This window comes from Eumetopias jubatus, unplaced genomic scaffold, assembly GCF_037043125.1.
Source record: "Eumetopias jubatus isolate StellerSeaLion01/CBP00866 unplaced genomic scaffold, mEumJub1_p1.0 scaffold_3, whole genome shotgun sequence".
Classification (NCBI taxonomy): Eukaryota; Metazoa; Chordata; class Mammalia; order Carnivora; family Otariidae; genus Eumetopias; species Eumetopias jubatus.
Window position 1 is genome coordinate 58,346,889 of NW_028274809.1, and position 26,810 is coordinate 58,373,698.

At 35.4% G+C, this 26,810-nt stretch overlaps 2 protein-coding genes and 1 pseudogene across 4 annotated transcripts in view; 2 read left to right on the forward strand and 1 right to left on the reverse strand.

Moving 5' to 3' along the window:
• Positions 1 to 13,872, reverse strand: part of SCRN3 (secernin 3) — a 30,266-nt gene extending 16,394 nt beyond the window's left edge. For 2 of the 3 annotated variants that reach the window (XM_028122890.2, XM_028122897.2), the window contains exons 1-5: positions 13,667 to 13,747; positions 11,663 to 11,832; positions 9,919 to 10,100; positions 8,743 to 8,942; positions 5,417 to 5,629 (exon numbers count right to left, since the gene is read on the reverse strand). In XM_028122890.2, the coding sequence (XP_027978691.1) occupies positions 5,417 to 5,629; positions 8,743 to 8,942; positions 9,919 to 10,100; positions 11,663 to 11,821 (754 nt within the window). In that variant the 5' untranslated portion in view covers positions 11,822 to 11,832; positions 13,667 to 13,747. Of the gene's footprint in view, positions 1 to 5,416; positions 5,630 to 8,742; positions 8,943 to 9,918; positions 10,101 to 11,662; positions 11,833 to 13,666; positions 13,748 to 13,812 lie in introns of those variants that run through there. The other variant, XM_028122895.2, reaches the window with a different exon arrangement.
• LOC114223898 (U1 small nuclear ribonucleoprotein C pseudogene) lies at positions 1,520 to 1,997 on the forward strand (annotated as a pseudogene).
• Positions 13,873 to 13,899: 27 nt separating the features above from the next.
• The window catches only part of CIRSR (corepressor of RBPJ and splicing regulator), a 36,341-nt gene continuing 23,430 nt past the window's right edge, over positions 13,900 to 26,810 (forward strand). Inside the window, exons 1-7 of the mRNA XM_028122879.2 lie at positions 13,900 to 14,061; positions 18,587 to 18,681; positions 23,169 to 23,242; positions 24,062 to 24,072; positions 24,163 to 24,227; positions 25,253 to 25,301; positions 26,196 to 26,313. Coding sequence (XP_027978680.1) covers positions 13,990 to 14,061; positions 18,587 to 18,681; positions 23,169 to 23,242; positions 24,062 to 24,072; positions 24,163 to 24,227; positions 25,253 to 25,301; positions 26,196 to 26,313 — 484 coding nt within the window. The 5' untranslated portion in view covers positions 13,900 to 13,989. The remainder of the gene's footprint in view (positions 14,062 to 18,586; positions 18,682 to 23,168; positions 23,243 to 24,061; positions 24,073 to 24,162; positions 24,228 to 25,252; positions 25,302 to 26,195; positions 26,314 to 26,810) is intronic.

Here is a 26,810-nt window from a genome sequence, read left to right on the forward strand (position 1 = left end):
AGTACAACCGGTTAAACTGTCTAGCAGACAACTGTCAAGAGTTATTCCTTTTAAGGTGAGTTTTGGTGGCTTGTGGCTTTCAAGGAACTAGTTCATTTCCTCAAAGTTTGTAGTATTTCCCCGTTATCCTCTTAATGCCGGTAGGGTAGATAATGATATTTCTTTACCTGACATATAACTTGTGTTGTCTTCCTTTTTTTCTTTGTCAAGCTTTCTAGGATGTATCAATTTTATTGATCTTTTCAAAGAACCAGGTTTTAGTTTGATCAATATTCTCCATTGTTTCATTTTCAATTTTATTGATTTCTGCTCTTATCTTTATTATTTCCATCCTTTTCCTTGATTGGGATTTTTGTTTGTTCATTTTTGGTTGGTTTTTTGTTTTGTTTCTTGAGGTGAAAGTTTAAGTTTATATTGTTAAGTTTATATTAAGTTTATATTTATATTATATTAATTTCTTATTATCAACTATAAGCATTAAATGCTATAAATTTCCCTGTTAGCACTACCTTTGCTGCATCCCACAAATTTTGGTATATTCATTTTCACTTCATTCCCCTCAAAATATTTTCTAATTTCCCTCGAGACTTCTTTTCTGACCCACTGGTTAAAAATGTGTAATTTCCAAGTATTTGGGGGACTTTGCAGATATCCTTCTATAATTGATTTCAAATTTAATTTCATTATCACCAGAGATCATACTTTGTTATGTTTCTTCTAATTTGGTAAGATTTGTTTTATGACCCAGGATATGGACAACCTTGGTGTATGTTTGATGTGCACTTGAAAAGACTGTGTATTACATTGTTGTTGGGTGGAGTATCCTATAAATAATGGATTAGATATACCAGTGGTTGATGGTATTGTTCAGTTTTTTTATATCCTTGCAGATTTCCTGGTCTAGTAGTTCTTCTGATAACTGAGAAGTATTGAAGTCTCCAATTATAATTGTGAAATGGTCTATTTCTCTTTTCAGTTCTATCAGTTCTTGCTTCATATATTTGGAAGCTTTGTTGTTAGATGCATATACATTTACCATGGAGACATAATAATCCCATTAAAATGACCTTTTTTGATTATGTAGTATCCCTCTTTCTTCCTGATAATTTCTTGCTCTAAAGTTTCTAATATTCATCTAATATTTATATAGCCAGCCCAGCTGTCTTTTGATGAGTGTTTACAAGATATATCTTCTCCCATCCTTTTACTTTTCACCTTAAGTTAGTTATTTATATATAGCAATAGCTGAGTCTTGTTTTGTTTTTTAAATTCACTTTCACATGCTCTTTTAATTGGTGTGCCTAGAACATTAATACTTATACATATGTTGGAATTCAGGTCTACATTATATTGTTTGTTTTCCGTTTGATCCTTCTGGTTTGTTGTTCTTCCATTTCCCCTTTCTCGCCTTATGTTTGAATATTTTCTTAGTACTCTATTTCAATTTATCTGTTCAACTTTTTTCTATATCTTATTATGTAGCTTTTTAAAAAGTTGATCTAGGGGCCTGCAGAGCAACATGCCTAAGTTTTATTATGACTACTGCGACACATACCTCACCCATGACTCTCCATCTGTGAGAAAGACACACTGCAGTGGTAGGAATCACAAACAGAATGTGAAAGACTACTATCAGAAATGGATGGAAGAGCAGGATCAGAGCCTGATCAACAAAACAACCGCTGCATTTCAACAAGGAAAGATACCTCCTACTCCATTCTCTGCTCCTCCTCCTGCAGGGGCAATGATCCCACCTCCCCCCAGTCTCCCGGGTCCTCCTTGCCCTGGTATGATCCCAGCACGCCATGGGGGGGCCTCCCATGATGCCAATAATGGGCCCTCCTCCTCCTGGGATGATGCCAGTGGGATCTGCTCCTGGAATGAGGCCACCTATGGGAGGCCACATGCCAATGATGCCTGGGCCCCCAATTTTGAGACCTCCTGCCCATCCCATGATGGTGCCCACTCGGCCAGGAATGACTCGACCAGACAGATAAGAAGAGACAGGAACCTCTTTATATTAATTTTATATTACTTGTTCTACTTCACCAGGAGATCATAGTACTGTGACTCTAGGTGTTTTCCCAGGACAAGGAAGACTTGCTCCCCCTTCCTATCAAAGAGAGAATAGTTTTTGCCAGGGAGTAGTGGGACAAAAAAAAAAAAAAAGAGCAATTTTCATTTGTATTGTGAAATGTGAAAATAAAACTGTGAACTGTTGGGTGCCTGGGTGGCTCAGTTGGTTAAGCGACTGCCTTCGGCTCAGGTCATGATCCTGGAGTCCCGGGATCAAGTCCCATATCGGGCTCCCTGCTCGGCGGGGAGTCTGCTTCTCCCTCTGACCCTCTTCCCTCTTGTGCTCTCTCTCATATAAATAAATAAAATCTTAAAAAAAAAAAAAACTGTCAACTGTTTTAGTTAAAAAAAAAAAGTTGATCTAGGATTACAATATACATACTTAACTTTTCCATTTACTAGAATTAATATTTTAAAACTTCAAGGAGCATGTAGAAATCTTACCACCATACAGGTCTCTATGTACTTCCATCTTTATACTGAGGTAATTGTGTATTATAGGAAATGTAATGTTAGCTTATAACTGTCAGACATATTTTTAAAGTCTTAAGAGGAGAAACATAGTTATATTTACCCAGATATTTCTCACTTTTGTGGCTCTTCCTTCATTCTTAAATTTCCATGTTTCACTGGGGTATCATTTCCTTTATATCTAAAAAACTTCCTTTAAAATTTCTTTTAGATCAATCTCTTGGCAACAAAGTCTCTTAATTCTCCTACATATCAGGATATTTTTATTTCTCCTTCATTCCTGAAGAATATTTTGGCTGAATATAGAATTCTGGTTTGACAGATCTTTTTAGAATTTTAAAAATGTTTCACTGCCTTTAGGCATCCATGGTTTATAATGATAAACTCGCAGAAATCATTTTTTTACCTGCATGTAATTTGTTTTTCTTTAGCGGCTTTCAAGACTTTTTTCTTTGTCTTTGGTTTTTAGCAATTTGTGCATTTAGGCATGGATTTGAGTTTATCTTGTTTGAGATTTCTACCTCTCCTGAATCTGTAAGCTTAAGTCTTTTGCCATTTTGACAAGGTTTCAGCCATTATTCAAAAATTTTTCTGCATCACACCATTCTCTCCTTCTGAGAATCTAATGACATGAATTTTAGACATCTGGGTACTATTGCACAGTCCCTAAGACCCTGTTCTTTTTGTTTGCTTGCTTCAACTTCTGTTGTTCAGATTAGACAATCTCTACTGATCTATCTTCATGTCCACTGACTCTTTCCTCTGTCATCTCCATTCTGCTATTGAGCCTACTGAGTTAATTTTTACTTTGGTATTGTGTTTTTCAATGATAAAATTTCTAATGAACTATAGATTCTAATTAAAAGGCAGAACTTATTAGAATGGTTTTAAAAAAGAAAAGATCAAACTATACGCTTTTTATAAGAAATGCACTGATAGTCTGAATACTGATAGTTTGAAAGCAAATGATAGGTAAGTATATGTCATGTAAACAGTAAGCAGAAGACTGGGCTAAAACTGACTTCAAGAAAATGATCATTACCATGAGAAATAATGTTTCATAAAGGCAAAAGGGCCAATTCACCAGGAAGACTTAACAATTATAAATGTGTATGTACTTAACAATAGAGCTTCAAAATACAAAGCAAAAACACACAATTCCATAAATATAACTCGAGATTTTCACACTCCTCTCTCATTAATATATACAATAATTAAAAAAAAAATCAGTAAAGGCATAATGATCACAATATCCAGAAGGATCACATCCCTTAGTAGTGGTACCAAACCAGCCCTAGAGTAAAGGCTACTCTAGACCTATCCTAGAAAAGCTTAAAAACAGTTACTTAACTAATATAAGTCCAACACTCTTTAAAGGAATAAAACAAAATCCAGCACGCAACAAATAAAATCTACAATGTCTACTATCCAATTAAAAATTACCAGACACATGAATTAGGAGGAAAATTTGACCCTAAACCAGAAGAAAATCAGATCAACAGAAACAGATCCAGAAATTGCAGAGATAATGGAGTTAGCAGACAGTGAGGCTAAAACAGCTATTATAAAACAGGTATGTGCTGAATATGCTCATTGAAAAAAAACCATGAAAGTAATTAGTAGAGAAATGGGAAATATACACAAAAAGTACCAAATGGAACATATAGAGATAAAAAACATAATAACTGAAATGTAGTATCACTAGATGAGATTAACAGCAGATTAGATAATGCAGAAGAAAGGATCAGTAAACTTGAGGACATAATAGAAACTATCCATAGTAAATGTAGAAACTACATCCTTTTATCTCAGTGTCCACATAACTTAAATGTTTTCAATGGCAGTTACATGTAGATTCATTATGGAAAATTTCTCATTTGGATAGGAAATTTGAGTAAAATCTGAATATCTATCATATCAAATATTCACATAGTGACTATAGAGACACAGGTATGCTGAGATCCTGTGGGATTTACTGGTTCAACCAGTGTTTGTTTCTCAGCACAGCACAGGTAGCTCCAGCTGAGCCTACCAAATACATTTAGCTTCGAGTTCAATCTCTCACCAGAGACTGTGCTGACCCATAGCCTGAGACAACAGACAGCTGAATTCCAGGCTGGGACTCTGGGAAGGGAGCAGAATTGCATTTTTCAGATTCATAATCTTGGTAAGTAGTCCAGTTCCTGCTCCCCAAATAAGTCTTCACCTAGACACCTACCTTCTCATGGATGTTAGAACTATCATTTAAGGCTTATATCTGGTCCAGAATCCCCTCTTTGATACAGATAGGAGAACTATATGAGGAAGAGACACCTCAAATCTTGCCAACACTATGGGTTCTCTCTTCATTTTTGGTAGTTGGTGATTTCCTTTTCTTGTGTTTGACCTAACTATATATATCCTTAATGTTTAAATATTTTATTCAGTATTTCTAGAATTGAGAAGAGGGAATTCTTACATCTGCTCACTTAAAATTCTCAACTAGTTCTAGATACAACTTTTTTAGTAAGAAAATAACCAAGAGTATTATGAAAAGACAGATTAAAGAAACCCGTCTCCATATTCCAATAATTTCTGAGAAGAAAAATAATCCCAATTTTGTTTAAGAATATTAGTAAGAACTGAAAAAAGGGGTCTGAGGATTGTGAATCTGAACCTGTCGTTCAAAAAGTATTATTATCCTCTCAGAATTATATAGCACTTCACTCATCTCAAGAAAAAAAGCTTATATTAGTTTATAAAATTTCAGTTTAATAAAACTGTATCTTCACTAAGAATAATTCCTTCAAAACCAGATTTTATCATACCCACATTATACCCAGGCAGAATATAATTTTTCATTCTGATATTATTTCAGTGATAAAATTACCTTTGTGTTTATTCAGAAGCTTGTAGCCTTCACAGTATCTGCCTGGTGAAATCATCATCTTGGCTGTGTCAAGATAAGAGTATGTTGCAGCAAAATCAAACTCCTTTTTACCATCCCACCAACCTTTCTGCTTAGCATAGTTTCTCATGTCTGGATGTTCCCGATCAATCTTGATTGTTATAGAAAGCTGATTAGAAATATTACGAACTCCCTCTATTTTCAAAGAAGAAGAGGGGAAGGGAAAAGAAAAATTGCATTTAACATGTTATATTTATCTGTACATTATGATTCTTAATCACTATTTAAAATGCGAATATAGACTTCTAAATTTTGTACCATGCGCATCTCATCTATTACATACTCAAAAAGATAAATAGGGGTGCTTGGGTGGCTTGCTCAGGTAAGTGTCTGACTTTTGATTTCAACTCAGGTCGTGATCTCGGGATCATGAGACAGACCTGCATCGGGCTTTGCGCTGGGTGTGGAACCTGCTTAAGATTCTCTCTCTCCCTCTCCCTCTGTCCCTTCTACTCCCCTCTGCTCTGCTTGTGATCTTTCTCTCTCCCTCTCTCTCCCCGCCTCTAAAAAGATAAATGAATTATTTTAATTAAACTTTTTAAACTTTTTATTTTGAGATAATTGTAGATTCACATGCAGTTGTAAGAAGTAATACAGAGATCCCGTGTACCCGTTACACAGTGTCCCCCAATGGTAACATCTTGTATAATAGCACAGCTAAACTATTGGTATTGATACAGTCAAGATACAGAATATTTCCATCTCCACAAAGATCACTCACGTTGCCCTCCTATGGGCACACCCACTTATCTACCCCCACTAAACCCTCATTAAACCCAGGCAACCACTAGTCTGTTATCCATTTCTATTACTGTCATTTCAAGAATATTACACAAATGAAATCATATGGCATATAACCTTTTTTTTCTTTTCTCACTTGACAGCATTCTCTAAAGATTGATCCAGGTTATTACATATATCAATAGTTCATTCCTTTTTATTGCTGAGTGTTATTCCATGGTATATACCAGTTTGTTTAACCATTCACAAGTTAAAGGACATCGGGGTTGTTTCTAGTTTTTGGCTATCATGGAGAAAGTTGTTATAAATATTTGCATACAGGTTCTTGTGTGAATGTAAGTTTCTGAGATAAATGCACAAGATTGCAATTGCTGGGTGGTATGGCAGTTGTGTATTTAGTTTTTTTAAAAAACTGCCAAACTGTTTTCCAGAGTAGCTACACACTCTTACCAGCAATGATTAAGTGATCCATTCTCCACCTTCTCACCAGTGTTTAGTAGTGTCATTTAAAACATTTTAACTCTTTTGATATAAGTACAGAGATAGCTCATTGTGGCTTTAGTTTGCATTTCCCTAATAGCTAATGATATTGAACATTTCATGTGCTTTTTTGACATCTGTATATCCCTTTAGGTGAAATGTATCTTCCTGTCTTTTGCTCATTTTTCTGGTTGGATTGTCTTTTTACTGTTGAGTTTTGAGATTTATTTATTTGACAGAGAGAGACACAGCGAGAAAGGGAACACAAGCAGGGGGAGTGGCAGAGGGAGAAGCAGGTTTCCCACTTAGCAGGGAGCCCGATGTGGGGCTTGATCCCAGAACCCTGGGATCATGACCTGAGCCGAAGGCAGACCCTCAATGACTGAGCCACCCAGGCGCCCCAATAAATAAAATCTTAAAAAAAAAAACAGATCTAATAAAAATTTTTAAAAAAAGAATAACAGTCTGCTAAGCAGAAATCAATTAAATTACTCTAACAAAGTCATCCTTGGGATATTCTCACTACAAAAACTAGAATAACATCATGATAGAATCAGACAGGGAAGAGGAGTTTTCCATCTAATAGATAATTCACTAAAATTTAATTATGTAGTTCTTGGGCTCATTTAGTAATAGGAAGAGAAACCAGTTGGAAAAGTTAATCTACAACTGGATGATTACACTCAATGAAGGTGTTCATTTTGAATGGCTAGTAGGGCTATCTTTCTCAAGAGAATACATTTATTCATTTCTCTCTTGCATTTAGCACACTTAATAAAATAAAGAGTGCTAGTGGTACAATCAGGCCAATTATAAAGTAAGAAAATAGTCTAAATTCAATTTTATATATTATACAAAATAAAAACAGGCAAAATATAAAATAAAATGTCATCAAAACAACTGGCAAGGACTTATTTTGAAAAATAATATCCAAATCCTCCAAAGCGCAAGGCTACCTTCATGAAGACTTTCTGAATTTCTCCAGCCCACAATGACTTTTCCTTTCTCTAAATGTTCACATCATCTATGTGCCTGAATCATTCAGGCATTTAATATTTTACATGTGCAAATTATCTCTCCTGTAAAACTAGGAGATCCAGGAGGTAAGTACATAAAAGGTACATGATCATGCTTGAGTACAAGGCTGTAACTCTAATGAAAGAATATTGAACTGAGAGTCAGGATGGAAAGATTTAAATTCTAAGTCTTTCAATCGCTGCCTCAAGTAATGCACTTCACATCTCCAGATTTCGTCACTTGAGAAATGAAAAGGAATATATGGTCACAAAGAAACCATGAAAAAAATGCATGCAAAGCACCCTAAAACAATCAAATTGTTATTTTACTCAATATTTACTCTTTACTATTGTATCAACATATTCTTTCCAGCCACTAACTGACAGATACTAATCCCCAGGAGCACTCCCCCTTTCTCACCTCCATATCCACAGGCAATAAAATGTTTGAGTTCACCCCAAAGTTAAAAGAGGAAGAAATGGCGCGAGGTTATTAAGAAGCAGAAAAGTACTAAAACAGGGCACCTGGGTGGCTCAGTTGGTTAAGCAACTGCCTTCGGCTCAGGTCATGATCCTGGAGTCCCAGGATCGAGTCCCGCATCGGGCTTCCTGCTCAGCAGGGAGTCTGCTTCTCCCTTTGACCGTCTTCCCTCTTGTGCTTCCTATCTCTCATTCTCTCTCTCTCTCAAATAAATAAATAAAATCTTTAAAAAAAAGTACTAAAACAACCAAGAGATGCAGCACAGAAAATATATACAGGTTATATAAAATTAATATAATAATATGGAAAAGAGAGAACATTTTTTCTCTTTTTCAGAAAAGCCCCTTGTAGTGCTCTTTCACTGTTAACATTCTTTCAAATTTTTTCATTTCCCCTGAAGTTCAACCCTTCATTGCACTGGATTATAAATCTTGAGAAACAATTAAATGCAATGTCTGCAGTTAAGGGGGTTATTTTATTAATTATAAGACAAATTAAAAAAAAAACAAATCATGAAAAGTTGTCCATACCTCGTACTTTTTCTGCAGCCCAGTACTTCCCTGCAGTCTCCAGAATCCAGGCTTCATTCCTATCAGCTATCAGGAAACTATTGTGATAGCTAAATACCATCGTACTCTCTGAACAATTTCCACCCTGGCCATATTTTTCTAATAGATCAACAATGACATTGAGGGCTTTTTCAGCTGTATCAGCTCTTTCAAGGCCAAGTCTAAAATAAAAATATAAAAGTTCTCAGATTAAAATAAATTTCCATCATTTCTCTTAAATAATTTCATGCACATGAGATTTTTTGTTTATATTCAAAGCAAAAATTCTTTCAAGTTAATGGATAAACTGAAATCCAACTTCTAAGCCATTCCTTCCGAAGTCAGTTTGGAATCATGAAAACAAAGTCTTTGGAATCATAGATCAATGTCCAACTATAAAATGAGGATATTAATATATAGCCCATGAGGTTACTGTGAGAATTAATTAAGGTCTGATAAAGTATGTTAGGTACTTCATATAATTCACATAAATGAATCATAATTTTCAACTCCTTTCCTTCTCCCAATTAATGATCTTTGAGTCTGCAAATTACATGCATATATAAGCATATTTTGGAAATACTGCAGGTTCAGTTCCAGATCACTGGAATAAAACGAATATCACAAAAAGCGAGTCAAATGAATTTTTTGGTTCCCCAGTGTATATAAAAGTTATGTTCACACTATACTATAGTTTATTAAGTGTGCCACAGCATTATGTCTAAAAAAACAATTACATACTTTAATTTAAAAATACTTCCTTGCTAAAAAAATGCTAACCATTATCTGAGCTTTCACCAAGTTATAATCACTAATTACAGATCACCATAACAAATATAATAATAATAAAAAGTTTGAAATATTGTGAGAATTACCAAAATGTGACACAGAGACACAAAGTGCGCAAATGCTGTTGGAAAAATGGTGCTGATACACTTGCCTGGCATAACATTGCCACAACCCTTCAATTTGTAAAAACTGCAATATCTGTGAAGTACAATAAGGCAAAGCATAATAAGATGAGGTATGTCTGTACTCTGAAGCATTTTAACACAAACTATAAAGTATCAATGTCCAAAATATGGGAAAAATAGGAAAATAAAACTTATAAGAGTGTTAGACAAGTTCTATACTGAAAAAATATAATTAAAAAATAACCTGACAAGGTCCATGCCCAGTAGTGCCTCTTCATCACAAACTTCTTCTCTTCCCCATACAGCTTCATTCCCAATGCAAACTCCATGCTCATTGGCTCCCATTTCTGCCCCCCATAACCAAGCTGGGCGACTAAGGACAACAGCATATGTTTCAGGAACTTGATCAATTTCTATGTAAGTACACTGTAAAGAAAATCATAGCAACAACTATAAAACCAAAAAAGAAAAAGTTATCAAGTTTCAGAATCTTACAAATCAAGCAGAAGACATGCCCATTATGAAATAAAGTATAAGTAACTTAAAATTTTCTATAATAAATTATTACCCTTAAAATATCTTCAGAATTGACCCTAAAGCTTTTATTCATTCAAATATTTATTAAGCATCTCTTACTACAAAGCACTCTGCTAAGAGATATATTAGTTATAAAGATGAATCAGATACAGATCTTGCTTTCGAGAAACTAAGACTTTTACACTAACTAAAATACAACAAAAATGTAAAGTGTAAGGGCCATTAAGAAAAGTAAAAGTGAGGTGTTAACGCAAGCTCAGGAGAGAGAGTTTCTAGTTGTGAAATCTTGAAATATTTTGTAGAGGAAGATGTATTCAGTTGAAGCTTAAAGGGAATGAATCTCAATCTCAATGTTCAGTATTTCTTAATTAGTGACATAAGTCCCATATGGTAGCCCTTATATACAAGAGAATTGCTATAGAAGCCTATGTAACCTGTGGAAGTCACCCATCTGGTGTGATGGGTGTACATATTTATAGTATATATATATATGTATACATATATATATATACTGTAGTATAAAGTAGTATAGTAGTAGTGTAAAGAATAAGAACCACTGGTTTACAGAATAGGAGAAATTTAAACATAAAGAGAGAAAGTGGAAATGGATCTAAAATGAATAGTCTTGCAAAAGAAAAAAAAAGGCCTGTATACAGAAAACATCTAATATTTAATATATTTTAGTATTAGAATAGCAATAAAATGAAATCTGAAAAATACGTAACAGCAATAAAAGCATAATGTGAAACGTTTTAAGTTCCATGTTGAATGGATTTTTAATAATTTTTAAAGGATCCTTTAATTAATGTGTATACTACCAAATGGACTGCATAAAATGCATGTTAATAGTATTATCACAGGGCCCCATAAGCCTTTTTTAATGATAAAACTGTTACTTCTAGAGACTGGAATGACTTTCTCTATTCTATACCAATCAGAATACTTTCTGTCCATCAAACTCCAGCTGAAACCCCAGCTCCTGGTGAAGACTTCCTTGATTCTCTAGTCTGAATTAACTGCTCCTTCTCCACTGCTGTCACAACTTGTTGCTCTTACTTAAATTTAGCATTTAAACCACCCTACTTTATAATAGGGTTAGTTACATACACATCCTATTCCTCTACTAGACCCTAAGCTCCTGGAAGACAGAACTGGTCTTGACAGCACGCTTTAAATCTTTGCCCTATTTGACATGCTTGTGTATGATAAACATTCAAATATTTGATCAAAGAATTAACAATTATTTTTATTGTTATTTCAGCTTCCTCCAAATCATTGAAATATAAGACCAGAAATCTAGTTCTGACTCAAATTATTTTTCAAATTTAAATCCTTGAATTTTTAACTTCTATAGTCCCTGACAAATAGCTAGGTAATTATTTTTTTTTAAAAAGCTGTTTATGATATTTTTTAAAGAAAACTATTGCTAACAAAACATGTACTTCACCCACCTGAAGATGTTCTCTCGGGTTATCATGAACTGCAGCAGGAAAATAAACTACCTCCTGTACTTCATCGCACAATCTATCTGAATTTTTTCCAAAAATAATCCCGTTACCAACAGTTGCTGGAGGTAATGCCACAAAAGTATCACAGGAACAAGGTTCCATTTTTTAAAAAACTAAAAAAACATATAGAAGATTCAAAATAAAAGGAGAAAAACATTTTTAGTACATACAAAACAAAGAATTTTACTTGATGACCAATGGATGTTATTGCCATACCTAATAAAGGGTGTTCGTTAAAGGTTAAACTTTATACTGTACTACAAAAATCAGTAAGAAAACGACTTGGGAATGAATCCTGTACTACGAGAATCAGTAAGAACATAGCAATGACCATTATCTTCTTCTAGTCTATAGGTCAAATTTATCCTCTAAGATCTTTCTCTCCTGAAGTCTTCCCTGAATCTCCTTTCACTATTTCCATATTTGGGAAGCCTGCATTTTACTGCTATGAAGACCATATCTGTGTACACATACGAGTTTCCATATCTGTGCACATATATGAGTCTCCTTCTGGATAGTAAGATCATTGAGGGCTGGGAGTACACTTTATTAATCTTTGTATTCTCATCCCCTGAACTTATGAAAAGTCCCAATATTTCCTCAAACAAGAAGAACACACTCAGAATATAATGCTGAGCTGGAGAAGAATACACAGATTATAATACTGAGACGACTAAAATTTTTAAAAACTCACTGAATCAGACAAATACAAAAACATTGTTTTTGTTGATATTTCCAGGAAGAAGTTCACATACATAACTTGTAAATCCTGATTGTAGAATTTAGTATCAAGATTGTGTCTTCATTTGTAATTTGGAAAATCTTAAATCCTCAATTTTGGTAGAATATATTTGCTTCCAGAATGGACATACTTTTTTTGAGTTTCCTGCTTTCCTTTATTTTATAATGCCCAAACTTTAGGATGGCTTTATACAAATAAAGGCTAGCAATTTAAAAACAGAACATAAATCTAATAAATGTTTCATTAAAAAATCAAAATGACTCAAGTAAGAAAGAAACACCTTTAGCCTGAATTCTTAAGACTTGTCTCTTTTCCTCAGCTATGGATAGTTCCTCAGTTACACGATAGCTGCTGTTCTTTTCTGTGTGAATTCCAACCTTTATGTCCTGGATCGCCTTTTCTTTGTGTTCCAAAATTATTTCTACCACTGCATATCCTCGGCAGGCTATTTAATCCCTATCTAAGCCTTCTGTCTCGTTGGTAAATATCTCAGGAGGCTGTTATTAGAATTTAATAAGACAATGTGTAAAGCTTTTTTGCATAGTGCCTGACACATATCAGACACGCAAAGAAAGCTGTTATAGTTATTATTGGACAGAAGAGTAAATTTCTCACAAAAGGTTTATTCCTGCTATCACACCCACTGCCTCCCTGAGAGAGGACTGGGTTGGTGGATCCCCTACAGCGGTAGCAGCCACGTTCCTTGAAAACCCTGGAGTCTCAAGGGCCGTCAAGCTGCACTAGATGATCAGTGCTGTCTAACTGGCGTCCTACGAGAAGCTAAGGAAACATGCCACCTAGTTAGGAAAACACCTAGCCCACTTAGAAAGGGAAGGTTTGAGAGTCTTTACGAACTCCTAGTACGCATTCATCATTCAACAAATGTTTATGAACATCTTTCTCAGCCAGACACCGTACAGCTGGTAACAAAATATAATCCTCGCTCTCGTGGAGTTGGCATTCTATTTTATGCTTTAGTTCACCAAGAGCTTTCAGAAACATCACATCGTTTGATCCATACGAACGTACTACAGTTTGGGCGAGAATTACTGTTTTCACAACGCAGACGAGAAAATCGGTGCGGAAAACTTCATGGAACCCGAGTCAGAGTCCACAGACTAAAGGGCTCGAACCTCAAACACCCCTTCCCACCCAGCACACACTCCACACCCCAGCTGGCGGCGCTCAGCCAGCCGCCCGCTCACCTCAGACCCGGGGCACCTCCCACAGCCCCTCGGTCCCGCCCGTGCGGCCCCTCGCGGCTGCCCACTTCGCACCTCCGCTACGCACGCCCCTCTCCCGTTCACGCCCCTCCCCCATTCACGCCCCTCCCCCCGGCCCGAGGACCTACCCTCAATGAAAGGGGGAAGGGCGTGCTGGGGTAGGCGGAGGCTCTAGTCGCCGGAAGCTGTCACCTTTGACCGCGGAAGTTCCCTCTCCCCCTGGCGGCGCAGTTCCGGTTAGGAGGCAGTGTTTGTTTACGTTGTTCACAGGTCTAGCGGCTGCCTTCCCCACCTTAGGCTTTAGGATGGGGAAGTCTTTCGCCAATTTCATGTGCAAGAAGGACTTTCATCCGGCCTCCAAGTCCAATATCAAAAAAGTAAGTAAGGGGAGCAGGGGAGGGTTCTGGCCCTTGGCTTCTGGGTTCCCAGGGGCTGCTGGAGGTGAAAGTGGTGGTGTCTCTGGGATTCCTGGGACAGTCACCTCTTCCCCAGGCCTAAAGCCCCGATCTTCTCGCCCCTTCTCCGCTGAGAAACTCTCTGACAAAGCTGGCCCTCGACGCCTATTCTACATCAGCCAGAAGACGGGCAGCCTTCGTCTGCTCGGTCGGCTTGTCAGCTAGAATGTAAATCTTTAAGATATGAAGAAGTCTGATCATAAGGTTCCTCATTACTTCCTCAGCTGCTTCTGGTTCCCAGAGATCGTGGCTTCTGAGCTCTGCCATCCTGTCCAAAGATGATTCCCTGTTTATTTAAGATAACTCTTAAAAGGGAAATAAAGTCACCTCTTGCTTCCTCTTTTTATCCCACCTAGTCATGTAGCGTCTGTCTGATGACCTCTGAAGTTTGGCTATTTATTTTACTATTTTTTAATTGAAGTATACACAGTGTTACATTAGGCTCAGATACACGACGACGTTTGGCTTTATTTTTGTATTTGCTTATATTTTTTAAAGTAATCTCTACACCCACCTTTCGCTCGAACTCACGACCCCCGAGATCAGGAGTCACACGTTCTGCGACTGAGCCAGCCAGGCGCCCCCGTTTTGGCTTTTTAAATCGGTTACAGGCATACTCGGTTCAGTACAGAAAAACCGTACTGAATAGTATGACAGTGGAAAGCAAGAGTGGTGAAGTAGGAAAAGTCTGACCTTGGAATCAGACCTGGATTCTAGTTATTTCAGCACAGTCACTTTTAGCCCTGAGACCTTGCACAAATATTTAATATCCCTTATCCCCATCTCCTAATCTGTAAATTTAAAATGACCAGTATCCGTTACCTTGCCTTGAGAAATTGTTTTGAGGACTAAATAGGATGGTGTATAAAGGTTTTGAAACAATGTACCACCTAGCATGGGCCCACCACATAGAGGAATTGCTCAATAAAATGCTAATTGCCTCTACACACAAACTTATTTGTAGCCTGACCCTAAAATACATGTGTTACCCAGAGCTTCATCCTTGGCCTGTGGCTTACTTTATATGCTTTTCCAGACAGCCACATCCAATTTCATCGTTTTAACTACTCCCTCTCTACTCCCGACTCTCAAATCTACATTCTAAGTTTTCTCGCCCTAGCTTAAGGCACCTCTAGACAACTATATACTAGACAGTGTCATCTTCGTATATTACAGGCATCTCAAACTCAGCATATCTGAAATGGATATATTTTTCATCCTAAATCTGCTCTTCTTTTTATACTTCCTATCTCATATTAGTAGGAAATAGAGGTAGTAACACAAATCCTTCATCCTGACACCGAAGCCAGAAATTTCAAGATTCCATCACTCCTTTATCTAGGTAGCTAGTAAATTCTCTTTGTCTTACCTTCCAAATATCTCTTGAATTCATCTCTCCTCTTTGTCTCTACTGCCTGTTTCTTACCTTAGACCCTCATCATCTTCCACCTAAACTGTTAAATTTCCTAAGAGGTTTTTTTTTTTTTTTTTACTCCAGTCTTGACCCCTCTTGACTCCATTCTCTATATAGCCATGAGAATAATATTTTCTTAATTTGGCAGTTTTATTGAGATATAATTCACATACCATACAATCACCCACTTAAAGTGTACTATTCAGTGATGTTTAGTATATTCTCGGATTTGTGCAGTCACCACCACAAACAATTATAGAACATTTTCATCACCTCCCACAAAAAGCTGTGTCTGTTAGTAGTCACTCTCCTTTTGTTCTTAACCTTCCCTGCTCTCCCTCCCTAGGTAACGACTAACTTGCTTTCTGTTTCTGTAGGTTTGCCTATTCTGGACATTTCCTATAAATGGAATCATGCAATATGTGGCCTTTTATGAATCGTTTCTTTTTCTTAGTGTAAAGTTTTAGAAGTTCATCCATGTGGTAGAATGTATCGGTATTGTATTCCTTTTTATTGCTTAATAATTCCATTGTATGAATATAGCACATTTTATTTATCCATTTATTAGTTGATGAATATTTGGGTTGTTTCCATAGAGTAGTCTTTTTAAAACACAATTCTGATCTCTTTTGGCTCCTTATTAAAATACTACAGGATTAAGTCCTAGTTATCTAACTTCAGTTTATTTTTCCTTCTTCATCCCCTATTGCTGTTCTTCCTCAGATTTTATACTCCAGTAATATCAAACTACTTAATTCCTATTTTACACATTTGGGCCTTTGAGTTGTTCTCTCTACTGGTAATATCTTACCCTGTTTTTTCCTTGGCAAAATTTTGATCCTCTTCAAAACCCTGCTTAACATGTATGAAATTATTTATGTATGGTGTTATTTGTTGAAGCAGAGTTTATAATGGCAAAATATTGGAAATTACTTAAATGCCCATCAGTACAGCAGGAGATTAATTAAATAAATGATGGGATAGCTCCACAGTGGAATGATATTCAGCCTGTCCTCCCCCGAAACCAGGAAAGCTTTTATTTACTGATCTAGGAATGATCTCCATGATATTCGGTTTTATTTTATGCATATTCTGTGTGCATGTATGCAGTATATGTTACCATTTATGAAAAGTGTATTTTGTTTTATATATGTATATACATATATGTGTAATTTTATGTATATATGCATTAGAACATCTTTGGAAAGATTATAAGAAATTATAACCTTGGCTACCTATGAATATAGTTACTTAATTTAAAAATTAACCTCTAGAGGTGCCTGGGTGGCTCACATGGTTGAGTGTCCAACTCTTGGTTTCAGCTCAGGTCACAGTTTTGGGTTCGTGAGATTGAGCCTCCTGTCAGGCACCGCGCTCAGTGGGGAGTCTGCTTCAGATTCTCTCTCCCCCCTCTCTCTAAAATAAAATAAATAAATCTTTTAAAAAAATTAACTTCTAAAAACCAAAACTTGCTAGAAAGCATTCCATTATACCAGACTTCCTCCTGTCCTCTAATCACTATCTTGTTCTGTTTATCTTGGGCATATTTCTTTTATCCTGATATCAAACTTTATTATTATTTACACAATTCATTTTTCTTATTATGAAATAGCTTAAACATACAGAAAAGCTATATAATTTTTATTAGATTCTGAGCATTTTGAAGGCAAAAGTGTGTTTTATTTTTATTCCAGTCCATGGTACTCAATATGTATTTAAGCTCTTGAGCAATTGAGACTAATAAATAACTTTGTAAAATCTAGAGCTTTAAAGAAATGGTATTCTTTTAGAAATAATATGCTATTCATTTGAATATTATTAATGTGTTATTCTACCAGGCAGTGACACCCTGAATATATTTGTTGCAGCTGTTTTCATTTTGAGCTACAGTGAAAATTCCAAATGTGCTTTTTATTGCCTATTCCAAGTGTAGGGATTTTTTTTGTTCTATAACATTACATTGGTAAGTATGAAGTCAGTGGAAGAAACTTTCAGGAAACTTGTACCAAAAGAAATTTCTGGTATATGCTGTCCCTGAAGAATTCTCTTTTCATTTCTGTTTTTGCTTTTATTTCCATATGAATTCCTTGTCCACATCTAAAACAGTGTCCCCTTAGAACCTTCCTATTTTATCACTACTAAAATACTGGTAACTACCCCTGTTTTGCTTCTAAAATTGAGTAATGGCAGTTTGTCCCACACCCTCCTCACCACACCTATCTGCCCCACAATTAATAATTATAATTTTATCAATGTAAGTATTTGTCCTCCAGTTTGCCTTCTTAAAAGTTAGCATGTTTGGAGAGAAAGTTCTGACTTGCTGTTTAGATTGAATGGTTGTCAAATACTGTGTCCTTTACTCTAAAAGCAGTAGGAAGGCATTGAAATCTTTTAAACCTAGAAATAACCTGATTAAGTATCCTTGAATAAGTTGTGTGAACTTTTTACCTCCACCACTTTTATGATTTTGAGGATTTCACATAGGGACACATTCACCCTGTGGTGTGGTGCCCTTGAGCAACTCCCAAGACATTTGACACATCTGTGTTTTCTCTGTTTCCTCTCTTGTCTCTTCCCTTTTTTCTACAATTACCTTTCAGTTTCTTTTCTTTTTTTCTTTTCCTTATCCTCCATTTCTCCTCTTTTGGAGTGTTTGTGTTACCCATTGGCATTGGTGGGCATTATTTATTCCTACTGGTTGTGCCCTAGACGTTTTCTAGACTAGACATGTTCCATATAGAAAGATGGTCATTCTCTTCTCTGAGATAACACAGAGACTCAGTGCAAGAAGCTGTTGTACCACAGGTGCTCAAAGTGGTTCTTAAGTTTGATATTTTTGCCTGAAAGTTTAGCTGTTTTGAATGACTAGGTTTAAGGACCTATATCAAGGCACAAATCAGACTTTTTAGCTGTTATTTTGTGGTGATGTCATTATGGCCAAATAGGTTATGTTGTAAACTATGATAACATTTTATATTTTATTATAAAGAAAAGCAAACTTTTTATTTAACTTAAATTTTTTACTTAATCTAGGTATGGATGGCAGAACAGAAAATATCATATGATAAGAAGAAACAAGAAGAATTAATGCAACAGTATCTTAAAGAACAAGAATCCTATGATAATAGGTAAGAAATTCCACTATGCTAGTGGTTTTATTTGTGTGTGTATGGTTGGCTTTTTTTTTTAATTCAATTAATTAACGTAATGTGTTATTAGTTTCATAGGTAGAGGTCAGTGATTCATCAGTCTTGTATAATACCCAGTTCTCATTACATCACATGCCCTCCTTAAAGTCCATCACCCAGTTACCCCATCCCCCCACTCGCCTCCCCTCCAGCAGCCCTCAGTTTGTTTCCTATGATTGAGAGTTTCTTATGGTTTGTCTCCCTCTCTGATTTTTGTCATGTTTTATTTTTCCCTCTCTTCCCCTATGATCGTGTTTTGTTTCTTAAATTCCACATATCAGTGAGATCATATGATAATTGTCTTTCTCTGATTGACTTATTTTGCTTATATGCTAGTGTTTTTAGACTAATCAGTTGCATGAGAATGATCACTTATTAAATCATATATTAAATTAATTTTTTTTGGATTGAATGCCCCAATGATAGGATTCTGTTTCCTGTGTACCCGTTTTACTCTTATATCTATACATTGCCACTTTTTCCAACCTTACCCATAATTCACATAAAACATACATTGATGTGACTCTATATACAGTTTATGAGCAAATCCCAACTTAGGTAAAGCTTGGAAGAACAATGAAAGTCTATACTCAAACTACTGAGACAGCTTACAAAGATATTTCTTTAGCGTACACTGAAATGAAGAGATGCACAGGACACCTTCAAGAAGTAAAATGAAGTGTCTCTACTTGACCTACATGTCGTTGCTCTGTTAATGGCAGGATCACAGCTAGAGTCCTTTATTGGTTTATTCCAGCATAGGACCTGCCCTTTATTTATTGTAATTTTATGTTTATATTAGCAAGTCTAACTCAAGCTGGTTGCTCTTGGTTAATCAAGCAAGTGAATAGTGGTGCTTTAGTTCTATAGACCATACTTTCTTCAGCTCATTTCTATTTTTCATCAAAATATGGAATATAAGTACTACTAAACTGTTACTAAATATTCTCTTTAAAATATAGTATATTAAGAGTGAAATTACAGAAATAAAACTTTTTATTTTTATTTTTTTTAAAAGATTTTATTTATTTATTTGACAAAGAGAGACACAGCGAGAGAGGGAACACAAGCAGAGGGAGTGGGAGAAGGAGAAGCAGGCTTCCCGCTGAGCAGGGAGCCTGGTGTGGGGCTCGATCCCAGGACCCTGGGATCATGACCTGAGCTGAAGGCAGACGCTTAACAACTGAGCCACCCAGGTGCCCCAGAAATAAAACTTTTAGTTTCAATTAAGTACTTTTCTCACTAATTCTGTTTAATCTGGTTAACTTTTATTGAGTACCTTCCATGCAAGATAATAAATAGCAGGCCTTTTTGTTACAGGGGCTTATAAAAGTGTGATACATAGTTTGTCTCTGCCCCCAGGAATACCTACTAAGTATTACAGTTCAAAGCTGAATATAATAACTGATATATTAAAAACACAAATGTTTTAAAAACTATAGCATGCTAATGTAGGACAGAATAATAATTTGGGATAACAAAGTAAGACTTCATGAAAGAAGTGATATTTGAGCTGAACTATGAGGATTTAGATCTGTGGTTCTATCTGAAGACCATTATTGCCCCCACACACACCCATGCCCTTGCCAGGGGACCTGTGGCAGTGTTTGGACACCTTTTTGATTGTCACAAATCAGAGGTTGGATGCTACCAACATCTAGGGAGTGGAGACTGGGGATGCTGCAAAACAACCTACATTCAGAAAAAACAAACAAACAAAACAACCTATAGTATGCAGGACAGCCCCACACAGCAAAGAATGATCTGGTCCAAAATGTCAGTAGCATCACTGTTGAGAAACCCTGATTTACATATAGTAAAAGCTTATTAAAGATCACAGGGAAAGTAGAAAGGGTGTTCAGGGAAGCAGCCGATAGTTGAGTTGGGCTGATAAAGAGAGATAGTGGAAGTGGAAAAGTAGGTTTGCAACAGATTATATTGTTTATTCTTTTCTTTTTTTTTAATTAAGTAGGCTCCATTCCCAACATGAGGCTTGAACTCAAGACCCTGAGATCAAGAGTCGCATGTTCTACCAACTGAACCAGTCAGGCATCCCCTGTTTATTCTTTATCTTAAAAAAGAGTTACTTTATTCTAGGTATGAATGGCAGAACAGAAAATATCATATGATAAGAATTCTTATTCTTATTCTTATTCTCTTTGTAATTTAATATTTGAAGCTATACAAATATCCTGTTCTTCCTTGAACTATTGTTCACTAATTTAGCATTCACTGGTGGATATTGCCTGCATCAATTATTACTGTGGTATTCTAATCTATTCCTCTCATTCCTTCTACATTTTAAATTTTGAATTCCTGTGTAAAAAAGAATTTTCCCTTTCCCTCCTTCAGTTATTTATTTAATTATTTATTTCTATCAGTATGGATTCAGGTATTTATTTAATGGGTTATAATCCAATACTATTGTTACTTATTTTGGTGCTCAGATTGTTTCAGTTTTGGCCTTTGACTGCCCTACCAGCTTGGCACCTGTGTCCAGCCCGTGGTAACCACTATTTTACTTCCTGTCTCTATGAATTTGCCTGTTATAGGTGCTTCCTATAAGTAGAAAAAAATATTTGTCTCTTTGTGTCTGACTTATTTCACTTAGCACAATGTGTTCAAGATTCATCCATATTGTAGCATGTGTCAGAACTTTTTTCTTTTTATGGCTGATTAATATTCCATTGTATGTATATACCATATTTTGTTTATCCATCCATCCATGGATATACACTTGAGTTGCTTCTGCCTTTTGGCTGTTGTGAGTAATGCTTCTGTAAACATTGGCATGCAAATATCTTATCTGTTTAAGCCCCTGCTTTCAGTTCCTTTAGGTATATACTTAGGAATAGATTTGCTGGATCATATAGTAATTCTGTATCTAGCTTTTAAAGGACCACCAAACTCTTCCATAGTAGCTGTACCATTTTACATTCCTACCAGTAATGCACAAGGGTTCCACTTTCTCCATGTCCTTGCCAGTGTTTATTATGTTCCTTTTTTTTTTTCCATAATAGCCATCCTAATTAGTATGCAGTGGTATCTCATGGTTTTAATTTATATTTCTCTATGGTTTATATTTCTCTAATAACTAATGATATTGAGCTTTTCATATGCTTGATTTTAACTTTTAAAATGGTGTTAATTTAAGATATAATTTGTTAAAAGTGTATGTTGGCTTTAAGTATATATATTTACAGAGTTTTGGAGCCATCACCGTAATCTAATATCAGAACGTTTTCATCATCTGAAAAAGAAATATTGTACCCGTTAGCAGTTACTTCCCATTCCCACATCCTGTCCCTCTACCTGTCAACCCTAAGTAACCACTAATTTACTTTCTGTCTCTGTAGATTTGCCTGTTCTGAACTTAGCATATCAATGGGATCATACATAGAAATGGTCTTTTGTGACTGGCTTCTTTCACTTAGTATAATGTTTTTGAAGTTCATCTATTTTGTAGCACGTATCAGTAGTTCATTCCTTTTTATTGCAAAATAATATTCCATTGTATGGATATAGATCTGTCATCCTTTTGCTCTCTTCCTTTTTTTTTTTTTACGGTTCTATATAAATTCCAATGGAAATAAGAATTATAATTATGTAATATACCCTTTGTGATTGCCTTTTTCAAGTATAAGAGGAGATTCTATTCACTCTTTAGCTTTCATCTTTATAATCAGTACTTACTTGGATCTTATGAATTAAAAGTTTAACTCAACCAGGCATTCAATTTATTGCAGAGCTTTTTTTAAAAAAAAAATCACTGCATATCTCTCTAAACAGAACCCAAATTGGGAATTTTCAGTGTTAGAACTAGAAAGAAAATGATTTTTGAGGTGCAGCAGACATTGATTCCATCATAGTAATTAACCTGTTGTAGAATATCTTTAAACTCTTCTCTTCGGCCTCGTCAAAGAATTTGATTCTCCTATTGACTTTGACTCTTATTACAAGCATTAATTGGATTTGACTTTCTAAAGAAATTCCAGAGAGACTCATTTTTCCAAAACTGTTTGATCCCTCACAATTAAGAAAAAAATGTTGTCACTATTTAACTTAATTCCAAATTTGTGCTGCCATATAGGATTTCAAAGCTGTCATTATTTCCATAGCATTTTAAAGTTTAAGAAAAGCATCTGAGAGTGACCATGGCATTTTTTCCTCTTTTCTGTTGGAAGGGCGAAGATCTCTCAGGTAATGAGAAAGTCTCAAATTAAAACCAGTTACTAAAGAGACAGCACTGTTTGACTTTCTGTTCATGTACTTCAGATGTTATTTAATCAGTGAAGTAAAGTTTTGGAACTTTATCTCTAACAAAAATATTTTCTCTTAACTCCCGTAGGGTTGTGAGAGATGGGGAATGATTATTCTGTAATTTTTTTCCTCCTATGTAAAATTGTTAACTTTCTTGTTTAATTTAGGTTGCTTATGGGAGATGAGCGTGTAAAGAATGGCCTTAATTTCATGTATGAGGCCCCACCAGGAGCTAAAAAAGGTACTTGCTTCATTTCCTTTTTTTAGTCTTTGATGTGTTGACAACTAAAGATTGAGAACTATTAGGACAGACATTTTTTTAAAAATTGCTCTTCATCTTTTGGGGCTCCTGGGTGGCTCAGTCAGTTAAGTGTCCAACTCTTGATTTGGGCTCAGGTCATGATCTCAGGGTCATGAGACTGAGCCCTGTGTTGGGCTCCGTGCTCAGCACAGAGTCTGCTTAGGATTCTCTCTCCCTCTCCCTGCTTGTGTTCTCTCTAAATAAATAAATAAATGTATATATAAATAATCTTTAAATAAATACATACCTAAAAGTTGCTCTTCACCTTTTAAAATTGCTATTATTCTGTAAAGGTAATTTTAAAATACTGAATTCAGTATAATAAATACTAAAAATAATTGTTTAATCTAGTAATATTTCGTGACTTGACTTTTTTTAATGACTTGATCTTTGAGGAGGAAAAAATGTCAGCATCAGCAGAAGTGCATTTATTCTTTTATAATTTGTGTATACATCTTTAGTTCTTCTTGCTTAATATACTTATAGATAGCATAATACTCTGTCAATGAAAAATATAAAAGTTTAAAAACTAGGAATTAACATGCTTATTGCATACTGTCTCATTCAATATTGTATTTATCCTTAGTGATTTGAATTTTATCTTGTGAAAGAAGAAAAAAGGTCAAACCAATAATTTCTTACAAGTTACAATTAAATACCGTGATATCATAGTATAGTATATGATAGCAGACTTTAATGTTGAAGTTTTTAACTTGATATACCTTTTTTTTCCTCCCATATCTTTGATCTGCAATCAAGAGAACAGAGAGGTAAAGTACTATTTTCTGTGTTTGGATTTACTTGACAATAGATTATAATTTTATGGAAAAATTGAAAGACTTCTTAATGAATGTTTTTAGAAAGAAGAAACAGAAGGAGAGACCGAATACAAATTTGAATGGCAGAAAGGAGCCCCCCGGGAAAAGTAAGAGCCAGTTTTCTTTTAAGATGAAGTATATATTATGGGGCGCCTGGGTGGCTCAGTCGTTAAGTGTCTGCCTTCGGCTCAGGTCATGATCCTGGGGTCCTGGGATCGAGCCCCACATCGGGCTCCCTGCTAAGCAGGAAGCCTGCTTCTCCCACTCTCCCTCCCCTGCTCGTGTTCCCTCTCTTGCTGTGTCTCTCTCTGTCAAATAAATAAATAAAATCTTAAAAAAAAAACTTTTTAAAAAAAGATGAAATAGGGCGCTGGGGTGGCTCAGTCGGTTAAGCGGCTGCCTTCGGCTCAGGTCATGATCCCAGGGTCCTGCGATCTAGCCCCATGTCCGGCTCCCTGCTCAGCGGAGAGCCTGCTTCTCCCTCTCCCTCTGCCTGCTTGTGCTGTCTTTCTGTCTGTCAAATAAATAAATAAAAAAATATAAAAAATCTTAAAAAAAAATAAAATAAAAAAATGAAATATATATCACTAACTTTTCTAATATCCCATCTTATATTGTCTTTTCATTCACTAGTGCAGGCAACTAATGTTAAAAGGTATTTGTTTTATACAACTAATTTACTTGATCATAGACTTTAATTTTATATAGTTTTCCTTTTTTTTAAATCACAAATCATCAGGGGCACCTGAGTGGCTCAGTCGTTGAGCGTCTGCCTTCGGCTTGGGTCATGATCCCAGGGTCCTGAGATCGAGCCCCGCATCAGGCTCCCTGCTTGGCGGGAAGCCTGCTTCTCCCTCTCCCACTCCCCCTGCTTGTGTTCCCTCTCTTGCTGTTTCTCTCTCTGTCAAATAAATAAATAGAATCTTTAAAAAAAAATCACAAATCATCAAACTGGACAATTAATAATAAGTGGTGTTTGGAATTACTAAATAGATTTCATAGTTCTGTGTATTTATTGAAGTTATACATTTTATAATGTATTTAGAACTATAAAACTATTTTCAGGATAACTGCTGTTTAATTTATTAAATTGTTCTTAATATTGTGTTTGTACATATTCTCTACTTAATAGATATGCCAAAGATGACATGAACATCAGAGATCAGCCCTTTGGTATTCAGGTAAGTGACCCATATTTTACTAAGAATAATTTTTGTTTAATAAATACTTCTTTATACTGTTGTCCAAAAGGTATGTAAGCTGAAAAGGGCTCTCTGGTTTTGATTTGTATCAGGTAGTAAAAGGACTAGGGGAGAAAACATTAAATGTAGTAGACTGATAAAATAGGAATCGAGAATCTCATGTTCATGTGGATTCCCTGTACATATGCCTATTAAATTTGATTTTCTCCTGTTTAAAAAAAAAAGATAGGAATCAAAGTTTTGTACTGAGGGTTATAATGATAAGGGTCTCTTCAGTTTTCAGGAATTTGGAGAATTAGCTCAAGGTTAAGAAAAGATTTAAAACTATTTGTTTAGAACCGGGACAAAATATCACCAGAAAGCCAGATTCTTGTTGGAAATAACATTTTTTGGAATCCTGCCTTGCTTATTCATTTACATATTATCTGTGGCTACTTTCCTGCTACATTGGCAGAGTTGGAACAGAGACCTCTGGCCCATAAAGTTTAAAATATTTACTCTCTGGTTCTTTACAGAAAAAGTTTGCCAACCCCTGATTAGGAAACCGAAACTTTAAAGGTTAACTTTTAAAAATTAGAGAATTTAAGATTCAGCCATAACGTAATTCCTTTTTGGTATTTTACCATTTCTTTTTGGATGACATTGTTTTATTGCCACCAAGTAACAGTCAAAAAGAAATAGGATTCATAGCTTTTAGGCAGAATTTATAAGATATTAGTATTTACGTTAAATTACCAAATATAGTCATGGAGTCTTTCACTGGAAATCTTTTAAAAATGACAGTAATTTAACTTAAACTCTACCAAGGAGTAGGGATTTGAACAGTTGTTAGATTCTTACTAAATAACTAAAATAACATCCACTATTTCTCAGGTTCGAAACGTGAGGTGCATTAAATGTCACAAATGGGGTCATGTCAACACAGATCGAGAATGTCCTCTGTTTGGTCTTTCTGGAATCAATGCAAGTTCAGTTCCCACTGATGGCTCAGGTAGGCACTAGACATGAATTATGTTTGTTTTAGAATTTGTATCAAGGATAAACATAACAAGGAAAGATAACATTTTTCTTTCATCTCTCTGGGTATTGTTTTCCTTTAGTTTGGTTTTTTTTGGACTAAGTCATGTACCCAAAATATGATCAATGGGAAACTCTGGTAATATATTTTGAATTTGAAATGCTGTGTATTAGAATTAAATTTAATTTTTCTAGCCCAGAGCCTATAAACTTGATTTTAAAGGTAAAAAATATATTAAGCACAGTTCATCAGGTTAGTAACCTAAAAATAGAAGGAAAAAATGGTTATTTCTCATATTTATGTCCTCCAGAATTGTAAATGTAGGCTGACTAGAAGACTCAGCAATTGCATCATTTTAGTCCAGAGATAAAATCAAAACTGAGATTAAAAAGATGTTAAATATGTTAAAATTTTTTACTTGAAAGTTATACCTTCCTGCATATTATTGACAACTTAAAAAAACTGGTCTA